The sequence below is a fragment of the Pagrus pagrus genome (genome assembly GCF_965226575.1).
Source record: "Pagrus pagrus genome assembly, chromosome: 7".
NCBI lineage: Eukaryota > Metazoa > Chordata > Actinopteri > Spariformes > Sparidae > Pagrus > Pagrus pagrus.
The window spans coordinates 22,526,226-22,538,977 of record NC_140191.1 but is presented as its reverse complement, the minus strand read 5'-3'; the positions used below and the strand labels follow the sequence as shown (position 1 = coordinate 22,538,977).

The window sequence follows — 12,752 nt, the reverse complement described above, 5'->3', positions numbered from 1 at the left end:
AGTATTGAGCAGAGTTGTTCATGTGTGTTAAGCAGAGGACCTGAGTTTGAGTCCAGGTGTGTTGGGAGATAGGGGGAAGCAGTAGTCCCTCTCCAAACACCTAGAAGGATGTATTCCTTACACTTTGCTGAAATGTGGTGAGACAAGATTTCTAGATGAATACTGTGTATTGCAGGCATAATCTTCTAAGCTAAATGTAAGGCCATAAGCTTTACATTATTAATTGCAATCTAAGCAACACAGGACAATCAAACTCAAAGATGGGGCTGAGGGCACTTTTCATAGGCAGCATTAACTGTTGAGCATTATTTTTAAAGTGTTTCGATAAAGGGCTAGAAAAGGAGCACTGGCACATTGGCTCTTTCTTCCACTTTTCATCTTCTTGAGGTGAAGGAGAGAAATTTGTTTCTTTTTCAACTTTGTCCTTCAAAACAAACATCTAATAGAGTTAGCACAATGCTGATTTTCTCCCTTGGGAATGCCAAATGAAAGGATGGAGTCATGATTTTAAATTGGAGTTGCCTTGATCCAACTCAAATGCAATTATCTCCAAGCTATTTACATTTTTGTCATAAACCATGCTCATTATTTTGAAAACAAATGCTCCCCTCTCCCTCACTGCGGCATGTGATTTGATATACAGCTCTACAATATGAAACGATCTTTTCACACTGCATTGCCATTGCCGTCTGGGAAGATTTTGTGCCAGCGCAGTGTCACAACAATTTAATCTCTTCTCACCTCTTGGGGGAGATATCTTTTTTTATCTCTTTGTCGAGAGATGCAAAACAAATCGCTTGGCATGACTCACTTCTAGCACTGCGGTGCACACTCATTTTGAAACCCTAATGCATTCTAAATCTCACATACAATCTGTACAATCTGGTTGTTAAGACTTGGCAAAAATAATACCTGTTTTATCTCTCATTTGTCTGTTTCTTTGACTCGTTACAGCTTCAGTATTGAGCCCAACTATGATTTCTTGTACATCTACGATGGGCCAGACAGCAGCGCTCATCTGATTGGCAGTTTTCAAGACAGTAAACTTCCTGAGAAGATTGAGAGCACTTCCAACTTTATGTATTTGGCATTTCGCAGTGATGGCTCTGTGAGCTACACCGGCTTTCATTTGGAATATAAAGGTACTTTGAAGGCCAAAGCAAGTGGGATTCTATATGCATTTTCACATGTTTGTGTTACAGCAAGGGATTTAGTTGGATCCATATATAAATGAATTTGAAAATAATTCTTTGATGTATGGTACTGTACACAACTAATTTCTCTTATGTTAATGCCAGCTGTGAGAATAGCCTTTGGTTCACCCTTATCCATTCCCACCATGTTTACCATGTTACTTTTTAATAACACAGTTTTGTTAAATCAAACACATCCTTGCATCCTGTATAACTATTTTTACCTCTCTCTGTCTAATTTGCACCCCCTCTTATTTCAGACATTTGTCACTGTTAACTAAAAGCTTTGTTCTTTCGATTGGCAGCAAAACTGCGGGAAGCGTGTTTTGATCCAGGGAATATGATGAATGGCACTAGAATGGGTACTGACTACAAGCTGGGTTCTATGGTGACATTTCATTGTGAGGCTGGCTACCTGCTTCAGGGCTACTCCACTTTGACATGTGTCATGGGCAACAGCAAGAGACCAGAGTGGGACAGAGCCAAACCAAGATGTCAAGGTGAGAGGCAACATTTCTACATTAACAGAAGGGCCTGAGTAGCAGAGAACTGCTCTCCAGCTGTTTGGTCAGTATTTGGCAGGACTATCTTGTTAGACACAGAGGTGGCTTGCACTTTTCAAACATATTGCAAGAAAAGCAAACTCATTGGAGAGAATTCTGTGTTTTATCAATTTGGAGCTCTTAAATCATTGTAGTTAATCTATACTTCATTTCAAGATATGAAGGACATCACTAAGCTAATAAGTAAAAGTTTATAACAGACACATCACTAATAGACTAAAACAATTTGGGGGCTCTAGCCTCGTAGGGCCATTACAGAAATGAACAGAAAGGAACATAAATTCATACAGCATAGACAGAATTACAGTCAGAACTATGACTGTAATGTGGCCATTTCTAGACGGAAAGACAGACTCCTGTGTATGTCAGGTAATTGGTGTGTATTTGTTTTTTCTGATGACGCCGCAAACGTAAGTCACATTCAATTATAAATATTTTAGAAGCTGAATATCAAGTTTCCCAATACTGTAACTCTAAACACCAGCCAATACTTATTAAAAAAATTAATTAATTGTTCTGGCTTTGGCCAAGATGAAAAACTATTGTGTTCAGAGTTGTATTTTCATACCAATATCCCTTCTGTCCAATACGCACCCAGATGCTGAATATGGTTTACAGTGTGCAGCTGAACCCCATCAGTCCAACAGACACAGATAGCAATATGATCTAACTACTGTTTGTGCATATTATTTCAGGTTACTAATGGATCAACTCATAAATTCAAAATAAACTGACCTTTAAAAAAAATGTTCAGTTCTAGTTAATCTTACCAAAGTAATGTCAGCTTGAAAGAAAGGGTTGATGAACAAAAGCAATATTAATACATTCATGATCTGCAAGGCCCTGACTTCTTAAGAAGTGAAGCAACCTTTGTGGCAAAGTAAAAAAAAAAAAATATTCAACTGAAGTTTAAAAGCCACAGGGTTTGACTTGTGTATTGAGTCCAGCTGGTCTGCAGAATGATTTCATGTAAAGTAACTTCAGAAAGTTTATAAAATAACATTTAAATACTAATTGTTTATTATTCACAGCCAAATCTGCATTGTCTGCATTTCATAAAGGCTTTTCAGAGCACAGTGAACATGGTGTCAAGGAGAGAAGTGAGAAAATATATGAGGAGTTTCACACCCAGCACTCCTACCTCCAGTAGCATTACACCATTTTTAATTATCCTCAGAGTATTTAATCTGCCAAGGTTGAATTAGAATTCAGCTCATTTTGAGCAGTGGGGAACAAGGGGCACCCACTCTCACACCAGGGAGCTATTCATTACTTTTACAGTTGGCACCTGCGCGACTTCACTGAACAGCTCTGGGGTTATGTGCTTTACTAAAAAGTCCATCAGCAACTCTCCATTTAGAATTTTCACTTTGAGACCAAATTTGAACTGACTTGCAAGTCTAATTGCTAATACCAGTGGCTTTAGCTGCCCCCAACATATAGTCAGCTTCCGTCCCTTCACATTATGTTCCAACAAGATGAAGTTGATAGTATTTTCAAACCAAGACAAACATTCAGTTTACTTTAAAAACTCAGTAGCTGCCAACAAGACAGGTTCTTTTTGTATTATTTGTTCTTGGACGGTTCTATGGGCCGCAGGCAGCAATCACACTGTAATATACAGACATGCTAAAAATGTTATCTGTTTAACCAGATTTCACAGTTCTTAATAGCCAAGTGTAAGCGGTCAAATTTAAAGGATCAGCAGTGGTTACATCTAGCATATTTGACATATCCATTGAATCCATTGTCTGTCCACATTTCAGCTTCTCGCCAAATACATTCAGCACATGAAATTTGTGCTATTGTGTTGTGATGGCTCCATTAGCTCCTGTGTCTGTCCAAATGAAATGCATTCAAGGGCTGGGTCAATATCCCTAAAATGTAACCACTTAAAATCTAAAACCATCAGAACCTCTTCATTTGCAGCTGACTATCTGCTTATGAGGACATTATTCACAGCTTTTTTGTGAGGTATCTTGAAATGAAATCTTATATATTGACATCTTACTGTAAATGGCAACACAATTCTCTGTATCATCATATGGATGGATCTAAGTAATATCTCACCTGTTTTGGGGCATTGTTTATTTCTACCCATCAGTCTTTTATAAAACACAAAATGATTGAGGTTTTGGAGTCTGCACACTTCTCCTTAGCACTGCACCCACCTGTCAAAATTGAGCCATTAAAGCATATCCTGCGAATCCCATCCTTCCCTTAGGTCTGCTCTCACCTTCTGCTGATTGACAGTTAGGCGTGCCCTCCTTCCCGAGAGCAGCATTCTCAAATTCCTCACCCGCCACGGCACTGTGGTTCCCAGTCTGTCTAACAAATCAGCTTGAATTAGAGTCCCGTTTGCCGTCATCACATATGTTTGATTACATGCCTCTTGCTACTCCAACAACTAAATGCGGATAAATTGCTGATCCATCTTTCTACATTAGCGCCTCTGTTCACTTTTGTTCATCCTCTCCTGTGCAGTGCTCGATGAAACAGCAGTGACATGTGCATTGTGTCGGCCACAGGGGGTTCAGAGCAGCTGGTGACTGCTTCCCTCCGACAAATGAGTGTGTGTTTGTTTACAGTCGAGGCTCCCCCACCTGATGGCGGTCTGTGAGGTCTGAGGCAACTGCATTAGAGTGCCTCTTGGCAAATTAGGTACATCATCAGGATAGTGCAAAATAGGACAGAGATGGGGTGCAGGTGCAGGACAGACCACAGTTTGTATTGATTAACTGAAACTATGATGATGGTGCAAGTACAAGTTTATGAGATGCAAGACGTGTTGGTCCCCCCTCGTGGATGGGGGTCTTCATACCATAGTATGGCTTTGGCAGCAACTGCATAACTGTACATTAATGTGAATGCATAGTCATTTCTAATATTCTCATCAATGAAAATTGGAAATCCAGCAACTGCAAATCAAGAGCAACTTGGACGTCTTATGTACAGATCCTGCTGACTGAAACCCCGGTTCATCTTTGAAGAGCTAAATCTGAGTTTTTTTCAAAATATGCTCCTGGGCACTGTGGGCTGATTAAAGTCATAGGGGTGTGGAACTTTTGTGATTGGGTTTTCTGTTGATTGATGGTGTTTTAAGGTATTTTGAAGGCAAAAGGTACCTTTCATCGCTGCTTGTTTTCCTTTGAGGTTTTAACCCTGTTAACACAACTCAGACTTCCCTTTTCTGCCCTTTTACAGCTCACTTTCCTTTTAAAAAGTGTCTCTCAAGTGTGAAATTATTTTGGCATGCTGGCTACAATTATATTTGTCAGCAGCTGGAAGTTCAAAGGTGACTTATCGCCTGATCTGGTGATATGAACTGCTTACCTGTGCACTTATGCCAGGCATAATGGATTTGCTGATTTATATTGTATTGCCTCATTTCCCCAGGTATTTTAAATGGTTGTTTGACATTTGTTAACTGTGCCTCTCTGTTGCTTTATTTCCTGCCCCCACAGCCCCGTGTGGAGGTCACTTCACAGGTTCAGAGGGAACTGTGCTGTCCCCAAACTACCCACATAATTACACCAGAGGCCAGACCTGTGTCTATGACATCTTCGTCCCTGGAGACTTCGGTAAGCATTTCAAGCATTATTTGCACATAGTTGCAGAATGTTTTTATTTATTCTCTTCAACTGCTGCTTATAGCCCATACAGTATGTGGTGCCGGTTTCCAGAAATATTTTTACTTCAAACATGAAGCGAAAAGAGGAGGCTAAGAGAGATAATTGTTTGTGTTTGCTGTGAGTTTTGTGTTAATGATGAGGAAAGAGGATAGTCTGTGAAGAAGCAGAGGCTTACTCTCAAAGCTGGTCATAGGTGACAGAATCCTACCAAACAAAATGTTTAGACTTGCATTATTCATTTCCCTGAAGCACTTAATTTGTTTTTCATGCATTTCAGTAGTTTGTAAGTGTGGATTGGTTTGGTTACAGCCATTGACACTCAGGTTAAATGCTTGTCTGTAGCTGGATTATTATTCAATCCCTGTATACTTCCTTCATATCTGACAGGTGAATTGACAAAGAAAATAAAGCAAATGGTTACATCAAAGTGTAACCATTTGCTTTATTTTCTTTGTCAGAGACAAAGGTCAGTGAGGACCACTGCTATCCCTCACAGTGCTGTGTTTCCTATGAAATCAAATTTAATCAATACATGCATGTTAGAATCCCATACACCAACACACTGCAGGGGGACTGCTGCACCTCATCACACTTTCATGTACAAGCTACAAATTCAAGCTGAGAAATAGCAGTGCCTGGGCTTCAGCAAGACACATGAGCACTATAGGATCAGTGAAGACAAAAAAATGATTGTGTTGACATGACAAATACTCTGTGCCATAAGTAATGGAGACGAAGGTCAAGTAGTGAAAGGCTGTGGGCAATAGATGGAGCAAGAAAATGCATGGGTACTCAGTTTATCCAAGCGCCTCTGTATATACATAATTCAACAAAGATCTCTAGAAGACCTTGATGCGCTTCAGCTCAATATTCCATGTTAGTCATAAAGAGCTGCTGAAATCGTAGGCAGAGGTTTTTATTCTGTAAAGCCCCGTGCTTATGAAACACAGATTAATCCCCTGTGTGATGATCCAGCCCGACAGTTTACATCCTCTGTTGCTATCTCCCACTGCTCATGGAGTCCAAGAACCCACAGCTCTCTTTTTTTTTATTTTATAAATATTGCATACAAATGCAGCCTTTGCTTAAACTGCCTGCAAAAGCTTAATGGAGTGTGGAAGTCGCCGAGCAACATTCCCACCTGGGCCTGCAAATTTATTCCAGGGAGTGCAGACACAGGCTATTGAAGAGTCCCACTGATGATGTACAAGACTGCTGTTGCGTGGCTTGATGGAAATGTATTCTGAGTAGCCTAACAAAGCAACTAGGGTTCACAGCTTGGGTAGAACAAATTATAAATATTGAGACTACAACTGGAGGTATGATGTAAATCCTAAATTATCTAAAGGACGTGCCGCTCATTTCACTAGTAATATACGTATGAATGTTTGATAAAGAAGCCAGAACAGATCATGGCCCTGCACATTGTAAATGATAAACAAACTCTAAGCTTACAGCTTGTTGTTGTGATGACAATTGACAAAACGGAGCTTATTCCATACAGTCTTTCCGTTGGTGCTTTTAGAAAATGAGCCAATGACTTGTTATACAGTCCAGCATATTTCAACCTCTGAACATTATTTATTGTTTGTTTATGTTAACCTCATTACGTTTCTGAACTTAATCATGTGAGTTAAATCACATTAAAAAATAAGCTCAAGTTATGTTTTGATGTATTAATGAAACGGTAAGGACAGAAATTCTGTTCTCTGCTTGGCAGCTGAGTCACGCCTATAGGCAGTGTGATAGCAGAAATCACATTTCAGTGTCCAGTATACAGGTAATTGAAATTTGTAAGCGCCTAGGGTAGACTATAAAATGTATGTCTCCGAGTCCCTCATATGACCGATAGCGTACCATAAGCCTTTGAGACATTGTGTCAAACTGGTTGAACTGGCAGGAAAAAAGGTCAGTGCGAAATACCATCTCATGACACTGGACCAATGACCAGAGGGTTTTACACCTGGGTAGAGGGGAGGGGAGGTCGTGCAGTATTGTGTGGATGTATTTCTTTTGCTGTCAAGCTGTAGCTAAGAGGGCTGTTCTTGATATAAATAAATGTGTTGTAAAATGTTCTTAATATTTGAAATATGTTTCAAGCACACAATGTTAACCTTTTCAGAAAACTGAACAGTTTTAGAGTTAGAAGCAGTACATTTAAATTGAATTAAAGCACATGCTTTTAATTATTATTATTAGAATATTTGATTAAGTTTATGCCAGTATAGTGCCTGACATCATGTCTGAGCTATGTTTGCCAAAATGGCAATCAGCCATCAGCTGTTGGTTGCCAGAATGAAAGCTATGTCTGAGTTTTTGATCATATTAAAATGGATTTGACTAAAATCAAGAGACTTAGCATTGCTAATGAGAAAAAATAAAATTAACAGTGCTGGATAGATGTTTTGTTTTAAATTGCGTATTTACAAGGTAGCCTCAAGTATAATAAGGTAAAATGCACAAGGGAAAATTGTCACTTCCTGTAAGCCTCATCAGATAAAGTGTTCTTGTTGAAAATATTTTCAATGATAACCTGATTTTGTATTATAATATGCACAGTGTTGCCATGTTCCCAGATCTTGGCCACTATTTCACAGATGACCGGGTTACAGGTTGTGGAAAAAGAAAAATCCTTTAATTTCAGCTTTGCCTTTGTGACAGAGTAAGACAGTTAGTGATATTTTTTCACATTTGGCTCTCTTGTTGCTGGAGCACCTGGCTGAGTGGTGAAGTAGTGACAGTACGCTCTGTCTACAAGAGTAAGTAACTATGACAGCAGCTCTCTGATTTTCCTCCAATGCCAAGGTGAGGAATTCAGCCTTCTTTATTCGTTGTGCTTGTTTCTTTTTATATAACAGCAGAAACTGGTTGCCAACAAGGGCAGCCAGATCAAGTTATATGTTTGATAGTGGTTGAGATCTTGTTGCGTGGGGCAAATAGGCAGCTTTTATTGTTGAGCCCTGCAGTACAAGTTATTCCCTGCAACTTTGTTTTTTCAAAATACAAGATTTTTGCCTGCATACATAAAAATAATACTAATACTGATGGCATGCTGTAATCAGCAACAATTCCTTCTGTAGTTTTACCTAAAAGCACAGGTTTATAGTGTGTGTTTTAAGATTCTCTAACAGGTTGTCACTGCAAAGGATTGTGACAATTTTAGGGATGTTTACATGTGTTGGATGTTGGCAGACATTTTGTTTAGTTGTATCATCGTGCGGTTTGTATAGATGTACAGTATTCTATCCAAGTTGTCATAGCTTCTGTCAGACTGTTCATACCTTCCTGTGTCTGAAACACATTTTGCCATGCTGCATTTTGCACCTGATATATTAAAATAATGTATGCACATAATAGACGTCCATCCATAACATTGTAATACACCAAAGTGTAATGTAGTCCAATCATCATAACAATTGTAATTTAAAAAAAAGAGCTGGTACTGTAGATGTCACTAGTGCTTAAAACACACTGTGTGTATATGAGTAAAACGGTTCTACATTCATCTGTTTGTGAAAATGCTCTGTGCATAGCCTATTTTACTTTGCACCATTCGGATATCATTAAGGTACAATGTGCATCTGTCTCGCCCTTTAATGTTTAATTATTCTGTCAGAAATAATGGTTGTAGTCATATTTCAAACAATAACTCTGCTTCTTTTTAAAGAGATGAATTATTCATGGCACTCAACCTTTGCCTTAGGCAATGCTTGTAAACATACAGACATACACTGGCCCCCCAAGAATTCACTCTTGTTTACACGAAGTTCAGTGGCTAGTATATAGCTGTTTTGGGAAGTATAGGGCTTCTAGCAATGTATGGTATTTTCATATGTAAAAGAAGGGAGACTGACTTTAGAGATATTTTGAAAAGATAAAGCCCCATTTTGTGCATTGCTACACAAGAAAAAAATAATTCCTGGACAAAAATGCCAAACCCATCTTCAAGGTAAATTGATTTTTTTTTTTTTCAGTCCAAGTTTGTATAGTTTGTATTTTGCCTAGAGGATTTGTGTGTTTGTTGCAGCCTCCTTTGCGAATGTTTGATGGCTCCAGAGGTGAGCCAAATTCCTCCAATTAGCAGGACAGTGTATGATATTTCTTATATATATATATATTTTTTTTATTTTTTTAATTTTGTTAGGTAATATGTGTTTTTTTTGTTTTTAACTGGATTGTGCATGAAATATCTCCAGTGAGATGAAGCAACATTCACTCCAAATAAAGTTAATAATGTAGATAACCTTTGAAAACTGGATTTAAAAATCTCATTAAAATTGAGATGACTGTCAGAAGCCATATGCACGACTGAGGCTGATAATTCCAGCTTATTCCTTATGCTCTGGAGTAGCATAATATGCAACTCTAACTCCGTACCTAATTTGGCAAGTTTTTGTAGTTGATCAAATAACCATTAAAAACAGCACATTTTGAATTGTTTTTAAGTTTGCGAAAGTTGTTTTTCATTCTCTCACCGGAAGGATGCTCATAATGGGTTACTGGTGAATTTGATTTCGTAGACACAACATTCAGTCACCCCTGTTTCTCTGCCCGGGGCTTTTTTAAAGCTCCAGTGTATGTGTTTATATAATACAAACAAGAACATATGCATATTGGTTGCCACAGAATGTGTCGGGAGGCAAGACGGGAGTACTGACAGATTGCAGTAATAAATCTGGTCTGTAACAAGATGGACAGAGAATGAGTAAGAGAGAGAGAGAGAGACTGTGGATACTGCAAGAGGTAAAGGGAGTGAGTGTAACAACGAGAAAGAGGCCCATAGATCTTTGCTGAATGTGAAAGTCTCAGAGAGAACAAGTTAGATGGAGAGGGTGATAATGAGTGAGAGAGTTATAATGAGCGAGACAGGGAACAAGAAGAGAGGGAGAGAGAAACAGAGTGCTGCTGAGAGCAATCATAAAAACGTTGACCCCGGGGGCTGATTGTTGACTCATCAGTGATGTTCGCTGGAGAGTAAGATTGTGCCTGGGGCCACCTGAGTACATGACTTGCTACATCCCCCACAAAAAACCATTACCTTGTCTGTCTGCGTCAGCTTACAGTTTATACACCAGCCTTGGTGTGATTAGCCTTATATGCACTGTGAACTCTGCTCTGGCCCCACCTTGATGTAGGGTATGTTTTTGCTATGTGGCTGCACAGGTGCATACAGTACATATGTCTATGGATGTGTAATTATAGTGTGTCAGATTTGAGTGTGTCGAGTACTCATATGAATGACTGCATTTGACAACCTGTGATTTTCAAGTTGATGAGATTCTGGGTACCCATTGTGTGAGTGTAATGGCTTGTGCTAGTTGACAGATACGCCCCTGAATTGTACTGTACGCTGTTCAAAAATCAACAAGCTAAAGCTATGATAAAGACTTGCAAAAAATATAACTGGAAGTGAAAGAAAGCAGTATTGTACACCTGTCCTCTTGCCTTTATTTCTCCTCTCTCTCCATCTTGGAGTGACCAGTACTTACAGCTTTCAATCCACAGTGGGGAGTTTTTACCCAAGATAGAAGTCTAATGGACTGGATGCAGGTTGTGCCAAGGTGCAGCCACATACTTCCAGCCAAAAGGGCTGATGCAATTTCACTGTGATAATGGGTCATTAAAAATATATGCGTCTGTGCTGTCATACAATCCCTCTGGTTTCTGTAAATGAGGCTGGTGTATGCTGTCATAGCCCAGAATCTCCAAAGGCCTGTGCTGCCACAAAGCAAAGACGACAGGTAACTCTTCCATAATGCATAGCCAGAAGGACAAACATATGCTGCCATTTTCCTTCTCTTTTGCTGTTGCCTGTGCTGAGTGTGTCTCCAACACCTTATCTGGGCTTTGTGCATACTTTGCCTTAAGGCACATGTAGCTAATGCAGTGGCTGTGGGCAAAAAGTTGGCTTGGATTACATTCCAGTTGGATTAGTGGTGTCCTGAACAAATGCTTTTCACAGCATGGCCCAGAGGTAGTTTACCTGAGAGGCTGTGTACCAGTCAGAACTTCAATACCACTCAGTTTGACTGACCAAAAATATTTTTGTTAAATGTTACTCTAATTGTAAACAGTTTGTTGTCATAGCAAATAGCAATGGTTTTCGACAGACAAGTAGTAAGTTAGGGCAATGTGTCCTGAATTGGCACATGATGATGTCCACAGTGAAACATCCCAATGGGCTATGATGCCCATCTCACGCAGCAAGAAAAATTTGGCTGTCGGCACCAGCTAAGGGCACAGACATATCAACCCTTACATCCCTGCTGGGTGAGTATCAGACAGACAATCAAAAAAATCTAAATGCAACACTTTTGTTTTCTCGGTTGAAGTAAAAGATTGAAGAGTTTTTTTTATTCACACAAAAGCGTTATTTCTCTCAGACTGTGAGCACAAATTTGTAAAGTCCGTGTTAGGACAGTGGTGGCTTTCAGTATACATACAAGCCCTCTGCCATCTGCTCCGTACAGTCTAAACCGTGATTCATCCGTAAAGGGAACACTTCTCTAAAGTGCTAGACACCATTGAAAGGTGAGCATATGCTCACCCAAGTCAGTAACGATGACAATCTGCAGTCAGGTCAAGACCCTGGTGAGGATGAAGAGCATGATGAGCTTCACTGAGATGGTTTCTGACAGTTTGTTCAGAATTCTTTGGTTGCAAACCAACTGTCGCATCAGCTGTCTGGGTGGCCTGTCTCAGACAATCCTGCAAGTGAAGAAGCCTGATGTAGAGGTCCCGGGCTGGCATGGTTACACAGAGTCTACGGTTGTGAGGCTGGTTGCATGTCCTGCCAAACTCTTGCAAATGATATTGGAGAAAACGTATTGTAGAGAAATAAACATTTAACTAAGGGGCACTAGCTCAGGTGCACATTGCTGCAGTCAGGATAACAATTGCATGCTCCCTCAAAACTCGCAACATCTGTACCATTGTGTTCTGTGATAAATTTGCATATTTTTAGAGTGGCCTTCTATTTTGACCATTCCAAAGCACACCTGTACACTAATTATGCTGTTTAATTAGCATGTTGATATGCCACACCTGTCAGGTTAATTCATTATACTGGCAAATAAGAAGTGCTAACTAATATAAATGTTATCCAATATGTTGTCAAAATCTGAGAGAAATAATTATGTGTGCATAAAAAAGTATTTTCTGTTTTCTTCAATTTGTGGAAAATGGGAGAAAAACAAAAGTGTTGCATTTATATTTTTGTTGAGTGTACATCCTCCTGCCGGGTTGAAATGTATCTTTGTCTGCGCACCACATGTCTGTAACTTAGTTGTGGCACACACTAACAGCCGGTCGCACAAAAGAAACACCGCCACCAGTATAGTCACAAGCAGCTTAGACCACCTCCG

At 39.5% G+C, this 12,752-nt stretch overlaps 1 protein-coding gene across 4 annotated transcripts in view; it reads left to right on the top strand.

Annotated features, from left to right (window-relative positions):
• The window catches only part of LOC311259924 (CUB and sushi domain-containing protein 3-like), a 220,555-nt gene that overhangs the window by 105,141 nt on the left and 102,662 nt on the right, over positions 1-12,752 (top strand). For all 4 annotated transcript variants that reach the window (XM_084357339.1, XM_084357337.1, XM_084357338.1 and 1 more), the window contains 3 exons: positions 955-1,142; positions 1,499-1,693; positions 5,221-5,337. In XM_084357339.1, coding sequence (XP_084213465.1) covers positions 955-1,142; positions 1,499-1,693; positions 5,221-5,337 — 500 coding nt within the window. The remainder of the gene's footprint in view (positions 1-954; positions 1,143-1,498; positions 1,694-5,220; positions 5,338-12,752) is intronic.